This window comes from Alligator mississippiensis, chromosome 2 (assembly GCF_030867095.1).
Source record: "Alligator mississippiensis isolate rAllMis1 chromosome 2, rAllMis1, whole genome shotgun sequence".
NCBI classification, from domain to species: domain Eukaryota; kingdom Metazoa; phylum Chordata; order Crocodylia; family Alligatoridae; genus Alligator; species Alligator mississippiensis.
Window position 1 is genome coordinate 94,494,540 of NC_081825.1, and position 16,759 is coordinate 94,511,298.

Below are 16,759 nucleotides of genomic sequence, written 5' to 3' on the forward strand. Positions count from 1 at the left end.
CTCTTGGTCTGCTGGCAATCAGCTGATCATTGGCCAGCTTGGGGGACCTCACAGGCAGTCAAACTGGCCCCATGGGTCCCTGGAGCCAGCTGACAATCAGTTGACTATCAGCCACCTTGCAAGGGAAGCCCAGGAAAATGACCCTGGGCTCCCTCTACACTGGCAGTTATGACAATTTGGATCTGATCCTGTGAGGTTTGACCTAGAAACTACTATGCAAAGCCCAAGCAAAAGTGAATGTTATGTGACGAATGCCCATCTGCAATGATAAGGAGGAGACAGTCTTAGATAAAGGAGGCTTGAAAACAAAAGCAGAATCAGAGTACTGGGTCAAAGAGCTCATTAAAATACTAAAAATCACGCCCCTAGATGGGGAAGAGGTATGCTAATGAAACATACATGTATGTTAATGAGATACATAGCTAAAACACAGGTATAGAGACATGCTCAGTAAAGAACTCCTTGCGTCACTCCTTTATAGCCAATTAGCAAACAAGGATGCTTATGAAGGTCTAAAATCCCTGTATAAAAGGGGCGTAGAATTAGAAATCCGGTGTGCTTGTTCTGTGAAATTATTCCGCTTGCACCTTTAATTGCTAGCAATAAATCTTCTTTATACTTTCACCCCTGGTATCTTTATTGGCCTTTGCATACCGGGCACGAACCCAGACTTGGGCTGGGGCTCAACAATCCTTCTCAAAATCATGCCTTCCAACATGCACGTGGCATGGCAGGAGACATGATTGTTCAGGTCATAGATTAGATCCCATCAGGCCTTCAATAGACTGTCTACTGGTGGCCTCAGTTATTTGCTGACAAAAGAATAAATGTTGAAACACAGGAACCCTATGTTATACTTCAGGTTTGGGGAGGAGCACAGATCGTGAATAAAACCATTCTGCCCTCACCCAAACTGAGACTGATCTCTTTTGACCCCAGTCTCTCCAGCCTGAACTCTTCTGCACTGTTGGCTCTTTCAGGTGGTCTTTGATCTACGCCAGGGGTGGGCAAAGTCCAGCCTGCAGGCTGGATTGGGCCCACAGCAGACTTTGTTTCCCAGCAGCCCCTTCTCCAGTCAGTCTCCATGGAGTCCCCTGGAGTGACAGGGCCGTGACAGCATGGGGTTGTGATGGCCCTGTGCTCCCTAGGTCTCCATGGAGACCTGCCCAAGTGCTGCAGGCAGGGCATGCAGCTGGGTGGGGAGCTACTCCAGGGCCAGGGCTGGGATCTTGCGACAGTGACAGAGCAGGCAGGAGCCAGGGCAGAGCCATGATCCACTGTCCACATGCCCCAGGCAGAGCGTGCAGGTAGTGGATCATGGCTGTGCCCTGGCTCTGGTCCACACTGTCGCTGATACAAAATCCCAGCCCTGGCCCCGGCCCCAGCCCCAGCGCAACTCCCTGCCCAGCCAGGCACTGCTTGGGCTGGTCTCCACAGACAACTTGGCCCTGCGCTGTCACTGCCCTGCTGCTCCTAGGGTCTCCATGGAGACCGGCTGGAGTGACACAGGCAGGGGATGCTAGGAAACGGAGTCCAGCCACTGGCCAAATCTGCATTTTGCCTACCCCTGGTCTAGATCCAGCATCCTCAAGGCTCCACACCAGTCCCGCACTTTGCCACCCCTCAATTCCATGGTCCTACTCTAGTCCCAGTCAGCCCAGTCCCACCCTGTGCCTATAACCAGCTCCTCCCTTCACAGTTATGTCTTCCAGTTATTTTTTTCCTCCTCTGTGCTTAGGTGCCAGCAAAGAGAATATTAAGCGCACAGGAGAAAAAGTCTATTTTCTGTTACTATTTCTGGTGCAACCACTGTTGCTGGCTGCCAAGAGAAACAATTGTAAAGAAAGTCCTGCTGAGCTTCTGCTTTCCTGGGCTGAAACAGCATCATACAGCTAGCATCTCTAGGATAACTGAGCTGCCAAACACTATTTACTGAGATATTTAGATGTTTATAATTTAGTCAAATTGGGAGAGATTTTCATGGAGACAACACAAGGTAAGCCCCTACTCTTATAGATTTCAAGTTTCTGCTCCAAAACGTGCATATACAAAAGTTTCCCAAGTGTGATTTAAGATGATTGATGTATTAACTTGGTTTGCACTACTGTAATTACATCAAAGTCAATTTGATTGAACTAAGTCTGTGCAATTTCTAAAGCCAGAGAGAAGCCATCATAGATAATGCAGTCTGCTTCTGTAATAAGTCACAGTATTATCAACCAGCCTCAAGAACCTGAAATCATATGACAAAATAAAATAAACTCAGGATTTTTTTTTTCAACTGGGAATGCATGAACGCCATTTCTACTGTATGTGCTCCAGGCACACAAATTCCAGGACAACCACTAGCGGGCCTTTGATATGATACTTTCGTAGGATGTAGATGATTAATGCTGTACTTATCTAATTGGAGAATATTATTTAGGAATCAGAAATGCTACAAGCTGCTCCCCACTGCTATAACTGCCTCAGATCATTCTTCAAAGCTTTCTGATTGTTTTGGGTGGGTTTACAACTCCTATGGAAACCATCTCTCTTTCAGTTATTTGTTCTGTTTTCAACATTTGAAAAGCCATGTAAATGGCCCCTGAAATATTAAAACAGCCACACATTTTTTAAATATTTGTGCCATACATTTAAAATGGCACCCATCTAATTAACCATAAGTTTACTGTTAAACAACATTTTAACACAAGTAGTCTCTGACACCATCCCTTTAAACAAAACAGAACTAGAAAACATTCTGAAGTTTCCTATTATTATTACCCTAATTGATTTAACATGCATAATCAATCGTTATATGACTGATCCACAATTAGCACCTCACACACAATAACTAAGCAACATATTAAAAAACCCTTCCCTACTTCATTTTCCAAATGGTGACAGAAATAAAATGTAGCTGAATTCATTCACTTTACAGTCCACGCTTTTTGTCCAAGTCTCATACACATACTTTAAACCAGAGAAGTACAGGTAAAACTTCCATCACATCTGCAAAATAATTCATGTTACACATCAAGAGCCAAAACTTAGAGCTGTTACTAAGGACAGTTTATTTTTTGAGAAAGCAACAAAAGTTTTGCCTGTCTAAAGACTGTAAATGCCTTAGGAAGCATGATCTCCCTAAGCATTCCCAGTACTTAGATGGCATTTGGCAAGCAACAAATACTCACATATTTTTCTGTTTCATTAACACTTGATATCTTCACATACTGGGAGCACAATATAGCATATCCTGCTAGCACTATTATTAAATGTAATGTCAGCCTTAACTAAGTCAGGCTGACATTTCTCCATCTTTCCCAGTCTCCATTAAACTCCCTGGAACATGCAGGTGCAAGCAAAAATGCACCTTCAGATTAGTATTTGCAATGGATTTAAATTAGACTTTCAAATACATTTGTGTAGGTCATATGCTATTTATAAATAGGTCATGTTAAACGTGCATTGGTAAAAAAATGAGAATATAAATTTAGAGGGAAATTCAGTCATAAATAGCAATTATACTTATAACACCTCTGAGAATCTGGCATCCAAGGCCACATCCACACGAATGTGGACGTTTGGTTTCCTGGAGACAACTGGCGACAGGACACCTTGTGCACCACTAGCTGTCCACGGGGAACACCTGTGCCACATACCCTCTGGTGTGCAGCAGGTTACCTCTGATAAGGGTCAAACCCCCCCCCCCCCCCCCCCCGGCTGCCTTGCAGCACAGAGAACAGCTGCATGTGCAATATGTGGTGTTGCTGCAGATGTGTCCACATACTGTATGGCCACACTCATTTGGATCCAAGAGTCCAGGAGTCATTTTATATTTGAAAATCTCCAACTCAGGATAATTCACAAATGGTGTACTCTTCATTTGGACTTGAAACTATCCATTATACAATTTCTTCCTTATCAATTTTGCCCAATTTTGAGACTACTGCATTAACTAATTTACATCCAATAGAGTTTGGCATCTCTATACCATCAATATTTTCTTTTAACATATCATAAAATACATACCTAAGAAAAATTCTAAGAGGACATCTTGAATTCAACTACATATTGAGAATATCCAAACTTGAGATAAGTTCTTGTATTTCTATGGCAAGCAGAGCTTAACGAAAATACAGTGAGTGGCCTGAGTGGTATTCTCAGATTTACTGTATATGTTATTAAGGCTGTAAACAATTCTGTCACTAGGGAGGAAAGTAAAGACTTCAATTTCTACAGTCATTAAAGTAACATCCACATACTATGAATTCCCACCATTTTTAGCACTGGCTACAAGTTCTATAAATATATTTATTTTGGGGGAAAATCTCATCTTAATGAGGGACAGGTCAAATTCAGCCACTACTTTTTCCCTCCTCAAATTTCTTTTTTCACTCTAACATAATTTGATTAGATAAGTCTGTAGAGAGCACAGGAACTTCCATGTTAGACCAGGTTAATGTAACTCAGTCTAGCACTCCATCTCCAGTTGTGGCCTGTACCAGACAGAATTTCTGTCTTATGAACTTCACGTTGGTCACCTTATAGCCTACCGCTCCATTCTGAAAAGCGTGCCTTTTATGATTGATATAAAATTTTATTCTAAATTTAAGTGAGGCCTATAGCTGTCAACTTGCTTTCTGTTACCACCCCCCACTTTTTTAACAAAGAAAAAAGGGATTGGAGAAGGATGACTGTCTTCCATTTGCTATCAAAATAAAGAGTTATATAAGAAAGCCACCATATCTTTACTTAATTCCAAATCTATAGTTAGATGAATCTCCTTCTGTGTGCGGAGGCTTATGTAAGAGTTAATTCCAAGTATAGACCTTATTTTATTTTTTTCACTTGTTCTAACGTAGCTATATTTCTGAGTTTTATACACTTTTCAGAATCCTAAAGAATATGTCTCTTGTTCTTTGAGCACATAATCATATACATATTATGCAACCCCTTAAATCCACATTACACAATACTGGCCTATTTACCACAATAGCGGCCTATTTACCAGAATACCTTACTAGCTTAATTCTTAGCAATGAAATCACTTGGGACATTGCAACCAGTTGTATAAAAGAAAGCATTTTCGGAAACTGTTTATTATGTCTCTAAATAATAGGATAAGAAAAGGAAAGCTGTAATACCACCAGCCTTCAGCATGTTGCTATAGTTACAGTTGGTACACACACATTATTAAGTGGGATAAGACATCAGGAATACTTTAGTCCTGAATGTTTTCAGTACTTTTGCTCACCAACACTTTTGAAGAATTTGGTTATATGCAGTTTGCTGATCACTTAAATGAAAAAGAAATGAAAAGTGATTATTGTCTAACTCATATAAAACTATTGACAGCCAGTGACTGTGAACACTTGGGGAAGTAGATGAAAGAAATGCAGGGTCAAGACAGAAACATACATCATATGTTTAACACAGATAAAAAATTTTGTTTGTTCAAATACTAACTGCAATGTGTCTGCCCAGATCTCTTTCCAAAGTATTGTTTTAAGGTATTTTTCAGCCTCATTATGCAAAAGAAGTTTGTGTATTGCAGAAAGTAACCCCTTAAGCCTAACTGACTGAATGTGGATTTATTTATTTTTTCTGGGTTTTTTTTACTTTTGTGGGCTTCCTCTATTCTAAGGAAATCATGGGAAATAATGTCCAAATTACAGATATTGGTAATTAACATATTTTGTAAATCTTATTCCTAGGGTCAAATTTTTTAGACAGGCTCATTTCTGTATTGCCATACTTTAATATGACAATTAAGCAGATTAGGACATTGATGTGTTCAATGGACAATGTTATAGAAATACTCTACTTGCATGTTCTTGTTCACTTTTTGAAAGATGTATAATGGAATATGGTTAAATTTTAGTCTTTCCTATTTTAGGAGTACTTCTGACCTAGGACAAAATCGAGATGAGCTTCCTAAGGCGTGCTGGTACTGCTGAATTACAATAAAAGGCAGTGCCATATTGAGCCATGCCATGCACATTCTGTAGCGAATACCATCCAATTTGCAAGTAATGTAGGCCCTTGAGGCTTCACTGAGGACTGTTTATGCATCTCACATTAGATAGCAATTGGGTTAAAAAAAAAAAAATGGGAGGGAAAAATAATCCTGGAAGCAAAAACTAGAACCCAAATTTCTACTCCTGTAGCTATTTGTCCTAACCATGAAGATACGGAGTTAAACTCCCTCTTGCTTGTTCTCTTTTTGGCTTCATGCTTCAGTGGCCCAGCTCAAACAGGAGGGGTGGAGCCTTCTACCACCTTTACTCGAATATAGAGTGTTATCCCACCAGTCAGCACTGAGGGGGAAAAGTTCCTTGTCTTATATTCACATACAAAGAAACCTCATTAAATATATTGGCTATCATTAAACTGCTGACAAAAGCAGCCTGGACCAGTAATGGAAACCAACCAGGAAGCTGGTTAAATGCAGCCAACACTGAACAGGACTATAAAACACATGGCCCATACTGGCCAAACATGCTACTAGAAACTTTTTTTTGTGTGGCCCTTAAAAAAAATGGACAGGTATTCCCTCTGCAGAGAACTGGCACCAGACCTGGAAGTACTGCAATACCAGGACAGCACTGGCCCCTCCACTTTGATCCCTGGCTGCAGCTCCGGCATGGACTGCAGACTGCTCACCCGACACCCTCTCACCATTCCCTGCTAAGCAGGAATTCCCCCCTCCCCTCTGCCTTGCAGAGAGGTGCCTGTGTATTAGCTAGCAGACCACATGCTGGCTATGGTCCGTGCTCAATCAACAGGGAGAATCAACAGGCAGAATGAACAGGTAGCTGGTAATGTCCCTCCATTGTTTTCTCAATTAGGTGATAAACAGTGTTATCAATTCCCTGCTGGGCTAATCAGAGTGTCCTGCTGGAGGATGGTCATGCCCCTCCTCAGCTCAGTACTGTACATGGGAAGGGAGAGCTGCTCTAGCACACCCCAGCTTCTAGCCTGAGCCACTGCAGGTATGTACTTGCATTTCTGGGATGTCTGTCTAGCTACAAAACTGATTTTGCCTATCCAGGTTAGACTAACCTGCAAAGATTGAATCAATTCAGGCTCAGGCTTTCTGAATGTCTGTCCCTAGCCCAGGTCAGGGGTGGGCAATTATTGCAGCTAGCAAGCCCCTTAATGAGTTTTGGTGAGCTGTTGAGAGCCAGGTACATAAGTGCTTTTAGAAAATATAATTCTGACAAATTATAGATAAAAAAAACCAAATCACTTATTAAAAAAATCAAACATCTACTACAACATATTTTAATTTTATTTCAAAAGATAATTTTTGTCCTGATTTATGTTTTTTTGAGTAGTGTATATAGAGGTGATTGTGTAACCACTAAAAATAAAGTCTTAATTTTGTATAATGGGGGGGGAGGGGGCTGCTTGTGCATTAGCTCCCAGGAGCCAGCTGGGGATGAGGAAGGGCAGGGGACATATGCAAGAGAGCTCGCCTCGGTGGTGTGGTGCAAGTCCTAGTGCAGTGCACCCTCCCATCTGGCCCCCCAGTGCTCTTGGTGGGGCTAAGCTCCACCAACTCCTACCCAAGGCAGCTTGCACTGTGTTCCTGCTCACACCTGTCCCATGCCTCCTGAAGACACTGCTCCGGCTCTGGCCCAGCCAGTGCACACAGCTTCCCAGTGGGGCTGTCCTCCACCTACTTGGCTGCCCATAGGTGGCTGCACATCAAGCCAATCCAGACAGCTCTGACGTGCTGTAACTGCAGCACATCAAAGCAGGCATCCTGCACATCTACAGGCACCCTTACTGAATAGTAGTCAATATGGAAAAATAAGCCAACACAGAAAAACAGTACATGATGTCTGAAAAAGAAAATTGTTTTCTGCTAGTGGGATCCACATCTATGGTAAAAAAGTATATATATGTATATAATTTCATGCTGCTCAAAGATTGATGTATATATACTGAAATATACCCCATCACTTTTCCCTATCTTAATATTAAATTCTGGAAGAATTCTTAATCCGCTTAAGGTTTATACTTTAATACTTCAAGGCTTATGAACATTTTTGGGCTGATTAAATGGTGCTGATTTGTTCCAAATACTATCATCCTGGTAAATTTTTAATACAAAGATACTATTTCAACTTAGTAAATGTAATTAAAGGGGAAAATCTGGCTTTTGATCTCGACAGTGTTTTGAAACCTACTTATAAAAAGTTCTATATAAGATCTTTATTATTACTATTATCAATACAGGAAAAAACAAGCATTCTTTTTTCAAGTCAAATTATAAATGAAAATTAACATAATAATTATGTCAGTTTTTTCTTCTGTTCCTTCTAGTGTCTTTTTTCTTCCCTGAAATGGAGGATTTCAAGTAGATAAAGCCAGGACTGTATGTTGCTCATCTACCTCCAACTAGACACATAACCTAAATGGATTCATGATTCACTGTGGCTGTGTACACATTCAAATAATCTGGGAAAATTCTCCTGGGTTTATTCTCCTATGTACCACGGAGACAGTTTCCTGCAGCTGGTAAAGAGAACACCTGACCTGAAGAGCAGGAGCTCAGGGGATATAAGTCTGGGCTCCTGAGGCAGAGAGACCAGTGCAGCCCTAAACTCTGTGAGGAGGAAAGTTTTTGTTAGCTCAGGCAGGTAAGAAATGGAAGCTGTGGGCCAGGTCAGGTATTCCAGTGTTCAGAGGGGGCCAATGAGTGGGGAAGAGGCGTCTGCAGTGGCATGGTGACCCAGAGGGAGCTTTGAATGTTTTATTTAAAGCAGCTTGCTTGCATTGTTTGTTTCAGTTTTACTGGACAACTGACTTGTGGCTGTTGGGATGGTTAGGAGGCCAAGCAGGGGGACCTGAAAGGCATTCCAGGTTTGGCTCTACTAGTGGCAGGGACATGACAGAGAGTGAGAGAGATGTATGCTGTACCCAGAGGGCCAGAGCCAGAGCCCAGAGCTGGCAATATGGGTGGGCTGCAGCCGAGAGAGCTGGAGTCAAGAGAGTGTGACATGGGCAGCTGTGGCTGACAAGAGGTCAAGACTGAGAGGCCAGGCCAAAGCAAGTAGGCCTATAGGGGAGCTGGAGGTGATGATTAGAGCCCTTAAGGTTGAATTAAAGTCACTAGGGTCATAAGCTGTGACCACAACGTTTGAGTAGTACCAGGAGGGCACAAGAAGTTCCAAGTAAGCAAGTGAGCCACCCACAGGAAACAGATGAGGTTCTGTTAGCCATGGAGGGCCCAGAGACCAGAGTTTGGTTGAGTTGGTTAGGGACCAGGGGATTGGCTAGGCAGCCTCCTCATCAGTATAGAAAGAACATCAAGACATGGCAAGAAAGATTAAAAGCGGGTATATGGAGGACCTGGAGTACAGACAGGATTAGGGTGACCCCTAGTGGGTGCCATGGCTGCCTTCAGGGCCCATCCTTTCACATCTTGGTAGAAAAACTTACCTGGAGACTCCTGAACAGACATTTAAGTGCTGAGCCCCTGAAGAAAAGAGAGCGTGCAGTGCTGATGCTCTGCAGCCAGCTCCCTCAGTCTGCCTGGTGACAAATGGGAGCAGTGCACAGGGCTGCCCTGATTGGCCGACCCAGACTGCAGAGTAAGCCTGTGTCTCCCTGTAGTGCAACATGGGATTCTGAGGAGGGGGGCGTGTTCTGTTCCCTGCTTGGTTGAAGCAGTGAAGTTCAGTCTGAATGAAACACTGTCTCTGGAAGTAAGAAGGGGGAGCAAAGCACCCTGGGATGCTGGAGGATTCTGTTGTGGCTTCTCTCAGAAAGGTAACTCGTACAGACATTTGTCTTCCAACAGTGGTTTGCCACTGGTTGTTCTGTGGTTATTTTTTTCTTAGAGCAACCATTTTTACTCTGGGAGAAAAATTTTGAACATCTGTACATTCATGGTTCTCCTGAGAGCAATGATTCTCCCAAGAGAAACTGAATGTCTGTAAATGGCCTTTGAGTGGGATTATACACATGTTATGTTCTAAAACCATAACTTCCATTGAAAGCACCTTACTTTTTCTCTCTTTCTTTTCACCAGAATCTTATTTCAAGCAGTAAGTGCTCCATTCACTGTCTCAGTTGGGAAGTTTGTTTCTGACCAAGCATCTTACATGTTGGGAGTACAATGTGTTACATAAATCTGCGTACAAGCATTTCTCATAATGAGCTAGCTTAAATCTGAAAACAGTCTAGACAATCCACTGAATAAACTAGGTAAATACTTAGGTGATTAGCCTATGCTAAACATGGTGCTGCTATAGATAGCCTGGGTATTGGTAGCAGTTATCTAGTTTAAAAGTATCTCAAGTATGTCTACACTGCATTACAGTCAGCAGTTGTATTACAGTAACTATACTTGATTTGATTGCTTATATTGTTATTTTTCTTTTTATATAATGAAATATTTAACCATTAAGATAAAGTTACTCTTGTTATGATTTACTTTTTATAATAATTTGATCAGTCATTATTAGTGTTCTGGAATTAACCACCTATTTTAAATTTCTTATTGCTTAGCATAAATATATTGGACATATTGGTCTCATGATTTTAGACATATTTGACCTATTGATCTCATGATTTTAGAACTTAAATTTAGTATAAGGAAAATGCTTATGCAAGATTTGTGCTATGTCTGGCATATGTGGAAAGAGGTAACGAAAGAGTGAATGATGTATGTATGTGACAACGTGAAGGAAGGTAGTCCTCTTGCAGCAGGTGAAAATAGTCTTCTGTGGTTTAACAGTTAAAGGCTGCAGCGACGCCAAGTCAGCAGTTAAGGATTACCGAATACTAGATCATGCTTCACCCTGATGGCTGAAGACTGCAAGCAACGACCCCCCTGAAGATTGCAGACCACAAAGCCAGAAGATCATGTACTACCAATCCCAGCCTGCCAACAGGACAAGGAGGATGACCTTTGCATCTGACTCAGTGGAATCCATAGGATTGTATGGACACCTATCACTATAAAGAATGAACACAGAGACAAGGTTCTGGGTCTTTTCCACCTGCAAAAAGGACTTTTGGGCACGTCCAACCAGACCTGACTCCATCACTCATGGTCAGTCTGGCCAGCCACCAGACTGACCTGAGCAACTTTAGAACTTGGTAACACCTTAACCTTTGCAGGACTGTCTAACTATCTGTGTGTGTGCTTGTTTCTTTTGTATGAATGAATGGATGAATATGTATGGGAATGAGTGAAGCAAATAACCTTACGGTTCTTTTTTCTTTTCATGTTGCATGTTTTATGTTTTATGTTGCAATAAACGTGGGGTTGTGCCTTAAACCCTGATAAGATTCTGGCTTGTTTTGAATTCACACTGTACGCCCTGTTCACACAACACAGTGAAGATATCACCACACATGTTGAATGTAGCATAGACATACCTGAAAAAGAAACCTAATAAAGACTAAGTGATTAATGAAAGTCAGTGATATTAAAGACAAAATACCTTTTAACTGATCTTCAGTCTTCTGTTGATCAAATGAAACAACTGCATCTGAAGTAAATGTAAGATCTTCTTCAAATGCTTCCACCTGCTGTCCATTTAAGAAAATGTTGATCTGAAAAAATATACCCATTTTTAATCTGTTTAAATCACACAACTAGAAATCCAGTGTTAAATATGTAAATTAAACTAAGTGTCATGAAGAATGTGAATTAAAATATGTGCCATATTTCACATCAAAATCTATACATCAAAGCTTTCCTCTCCTCTTTTTAAATAAAACTTGTCAAAAAATTCTAAACTACTCTGATTCTCTACTCCTAAAACCCCATGTGTAGCTGTGGCAGGGCACTGTTGGTGCCTGCCACTTTAAGGGCCAGAGCAGGCAGCAGCCAGGTGCTTGATTGCGGCAGCCATTTTAGAAAGCAGGCTATAACTAGGGTGAACCAGCAGTTTGCTGCTAGTAGCCGTGAGCGAGACATCAGCCGGTGGAGCTGAGGAACAGGAACAAGTTGGAGGTCTATGGGCTGGGGCTATAGGGATGGAGGAGGCTCCAGGTCCTGGGCATGACCTAAAACTGCACCCTGCCAGGGAAGGGAGGCCTGGTGGGACTGCTGGTGGTGTGGGAGCCCCATAAAATGCCAGGCTAGTTATCTCCCTGGTGAAAGGTGGGTCAGGGGTGCCTAATAACTTCCAGCCCCTGCACATTCTTATCTGGGTAATGTCCAGGCTTTTGAGAGCTTAGAAAGGCCTGTGGCTCAGTTGCTAGTGGAGTTGTGAGGGTAAAAGCAGGCAAGCAGCTCAGGCTTACCCTGAGGTACTCAACTGGTACATGCTGGGGCCAGGACCCAGACAGGGGTCAAAAGGGCCAGGGGCCCACCGCGAGGGATGCCTACAGAGCAAAGAGGCTCAGGGTCCCAACTGGTCTGAAATGGGGCCAGGGCCTAAGGGGGAGCCGAAGGTCTCAGAGAGGGGACCACAGCTAATGGGCGAAGGGAACGGCTGAGTTTAGCTGCCTGGGATGCCATCTGCGAGGCTTGGGCTTCAGTGTAAGTGTGAAATGGAGCTGTGGATATTCCCCTGAACAGTGGGGTTCAAAATGGGCAGCCTCCCACCTAATGAACATCTTAATCATTTTCCATCAAGGTGTGGCAGGTGAGAGGCAGGCAGTTAGCCCAGAAACAGGTGGTAGCGCAGACCAACTTCTAACTGGCCCTGGGAAGGCCCCCTGTTACAGTAGCCTACTGTGTATGCTCAGTCTATGTCCACATGCATACATGTTTTCTGACTAAAGGAATACCAGAATCACAACCTGTGTGTAAGTGCCAAAAAGGCTACTTACATGGCTAGAAAACTTCTATTTAGGTGCACAGTGTAAAGGACAGAATTCCTGTCCTTTATGTGTTTTTCAATGGAAACTATATTAACACTTAATTATTAGAAATGTCATAAATATAAGTGAGAATCGAGCAGATCCTATAGTAGATATTTAAAATCTTCCAAACATCTGCAGAGGTTTGTGCCTCTAATTGCAATGTGCAAAGAAGATTCAACAACTGCCTGGAAGTTCTCATAAAATGCAAATGATCTCTAACTACTAAGACTACTCTGTTTACATGGGCAGTTACTCGTTTGTAATCTTCAAATTATACAATTTTGATTGTTAATCAATTGTTAACTGCTGGATGATAGAGGAGGAATGGGAAAATAATTTTTCCAAGGCTTTAGTCCTTTTTAGATAAAGTAAGAAGTCTCTAGGTTACATTTTTCTTTATAAGTAAAGTAACAAAGAGGAAGGTAAACTATACTTCTTGAACACCTCAGAAAGAGTGCTGATTCTAAGGATGAATCCTGGATCTAGATATAGCACTATTTAATATTAAATACTGCAGTAATGAGATTCCATAGTTCATCTTTTTAGTCTAGAGAATGAGATGACCTCTACTTTACACAGTGGAGGAAGACAAGTATGAGTTACAAATGATGTTTTCATGGGAGCAGCTAGGAATAAGTTTGATCAATGGGCTACTCTCAAAATTTATGCATTAAAGGGTACTACAATTATTAGGAATCAGATCAGCCTTGGCTTGTTTACTACTATAATGATTAGAATTGTAGAAGAATGTTGCAAAGTCTAGTCCATTAGTCCTGGAGCAAGTTTGTCTTCCAGGACATTTTTGATTTGTGCCATGTTGGCACAATTTTAAACTATTTAGCTCTGTACCCATCATGCACCAAATGTCCTCTACAGTTTGGCATAATATAGCAACCAATCTCTTCCTTGAAGACATCAGACCTTTTGGCCCCATAGGCAGAGTTATCATTCTCTCCATACTTTTTCAGGGGAAATAACCTCAATTGCATTAGGCACGTGTCGTTTCTTAAAGTAAAAAATCATGTGGTTGAGGCATTGTGAAAAATAAATACCAATATAGAACTTACAGAAACAAAACATTAAGAAAGAAGCTAAAAGACCATAAAGACAAATTGTGTTGTTCCATTTCATTGTTTCCATAATTGATAAAATATTTTCAAACAACTATCCTTGTTTTAGGTAGATTTACTGGGGTTGGGAGGTATTTTTTTAATTTTCCTAACTGAAGAAGAGCACACATTCAAAAATACTATATTTTAACAGAAACCTTATGGAGTTATAAAAGTTTAAGTGATCTCTGCTGGAGTTGGGACAACTGCATAAGATCAGGGGGAAAAAATATTCTTTACCATAAAATGATAAGCCTCTAATTTATGAAACACAACAAGATGTTGTCACATTTGCTGTGTTAGATCTGCCTATTTTTTCTCTATTAAAGAGATATCTTTACTATGGCAAAAACATTTTAAGCAAATTCTGTAAACAATATTAATTTATTATCCTGCTAATGTTTTGACCTGTTCCATCTTTTACTTTCTGCATTTACTGCCTATGCACCCCTGGTTAAATGTGCTGCCTCTTTCTCTGGCTACAGCATTTGGAAAATTAGTACTGTGGAATTTAACCCCTCTTGATCAGAATACTCTTATATCAGCTGCATTTTCAGTGTGGATGCCTTGTCATGAAATGCTAGTACTGTAATTTGGATACTAGCTATCACATAACTCATCTGTAAAAGAAAAAGTGTATCTATAGTTTCAACTGCTGTCTCAAAAGGACTAATGAGACTAACACCGGGCACATCTATATGAAACATTTACTGAGCAGTAGACTAATTAGCTGTACAGTAAACATCTTGGTGTCTACATGTACATCCCTACTAGGCTGGAATAAAATAACTTACTAGTATTTACAAGTACTATCCTGATGCAAAGTAAAAAACTCCGCAGCAGCACACATGTAAACTCTGGAGAAACTAGCTGCGGAACAAGGGTGCTTTAGCGAGGGGTCTGTCTGCCAGCTAGCCCTACAATGAAGCACCCTTGTGCCCCAGGCAGCTCCTCTGCAGCACATTTTGCTGTGGGGAGCAGCCCTGGGCTAGTAGGCTGAGTCCTGGGGCCCCCTGCCAGCCAGAGCTGCTTTGTCCCAGTTTGGACACACGTGCAGACATGCGGCCAGCACCAATAAGCTTATTGCTGCACATTAATAGGCATGTGTAGACATGCCCACCTTCTCAGAAAAATAAGCAGTGAAGTCAAAAGAGTAGCAGTCTTCAATGGAGGTGATCTCATGGAGATATAAATCTACTGCACAGAAAAGCAGGAATAATGGAAGAGAAGTACGGCCACAACACACCACCTCACTGTAATTAGTTACCCAGCTTATTCTAACCACCAAGATATGATTGCCACAAGAAACTGCTGCTATGAAGTGAATAGACCATTGATGTGTATTCATAGTCCTTTTTCTGGTACTTGTCCAGATGCTTCAAAAACATACCTGGTGTTAATCTGCCAACAGTTACATAAGGTAGGGAATACCATATTTTCTTACATAAAACACACACCCTTTCTGACAAATCCAGCTGGAGGAAATTGGGGTGGACATTATAGTGAGAAATATGGATCCCCATAGGTTCAGAAGTTTTGTAGAAGGGGCAGCAAAAGCCATGGTAATTGATGTTGCCCTTGCTCCCCCATCACCAAATTTGCAGACCTATGGAGACCCATTGGCTGGATGACATGGCCCTGCGCACCAGGTATGCCCACTTTTGAGGCTGAACACTGGCCCAGTGTTCCCAGACCTTGTGCACAGGTTTTAGCCCAGTGCATGAGCCCAAACCCAGCACATGAGTTTGGACCTGGCATGCAGCCACAGACTTGATGTGTAGCCTCAAACCTGATGCGCTGGATTGGGCTGGCATGGAAGGCTGTAGCCAGACCCAGCACACAGCACACAGCCTGGAGTGCTGGATCGGGCTGGCATGAAAGGCCAGTTTTCAGCCAGACCTGGCGTGTGACCCCAGTTCCAGCACACAGGGGCAAACAAGGCTCATGGTCCCAGACCCAACATAACAAATCCAGCCACTGCACAGGGTCAGTCTGCAGGCCTAGCGGGCCTAGAGGATAGAAGAGCAGATTTAGCTCCTCTTCCTATCTGGTTACTTACCTGTGCTACAAAGTAAGTATTTTTCTTCAAGTTATGTCTCAAAGACAGAGTATATATTATATTCCAGGCTATGTTTTATGTGAGAAATATGGGATTATTCTCATAGGGAACTGGGTACAAGGGGCCTGAGTCTCCTCTCACACATGTTTTACATCAACTTAAGTCCACTGATTTTAACAGAGTAGCATTTGACTTAGACTAGAAATGGTCAGCTAGACAAAAGGTAGGGCAGGGTGGCAGCCTAGGGCATCTATACACGTCCTCCAGGTGGACAGGGGGGTGGGGGGGGGGGCGGAGGGTGCTTTAATTAAAGCGGCTCTGAGAGCTGTTCTAATTGAAGTGTCTGCAGCATCATGTGTATTCAGTGTCTGGTGATTGAAAATGGCAGCAGAGGTTCTTAACTAAAGTTTGTTCAACGAGCTTTAGTTGAAACGCGGGGTTGCTGAATACACGTTACACAGAGTCTGCTGGAGCACACTAATTAGCACACTCCAGCAGACTCACAGCAGACTCTGTGGGTGCTTTAATTAACACACATTAGATCAGAGGTCCATCATGTGCATAGGTTTAGAGAGACATGAGTTTTCACAGGCAATGATCTACTTCATCAGCATCTGACAAAGTAGGTCCTGGCCTATGAAAGCTCATGCTTCTGAGCCAGTTAGTCTCTAAGATGTCACCTGCCCTACCTTCTATATGACGTATACTAATAAGCAGAATCAGATCCAAGGAGATTAAAAAACTGGCCTAGGTTACAGAGGATTAGCAGTCA

General features: G+C 42.1%; 1 protein-coding gene across 1 annotated transcript in view; it reads right to left on the reverse strand.

Moving 5' to 3' along the window:
• LOC102557924 (uncharacterized) overlaps positions 1 to 16,759 on the reverse strand; it is a 115,235-nt gene that overhangs the window by 21,614 nt on the left and 76,862 nt on the right. Inside the window, exon 16 of the mRNA XM_059721946.1 lies at positions 11,448 to 11,559. Coding sequence (XP_059577929.1) covers positions 11,448 to 11,559 — 112 coding nt within the window. The remainder of the gene's footprint in view (positions 1 to 11,447; positions 11,560 to 16,759) is intronic.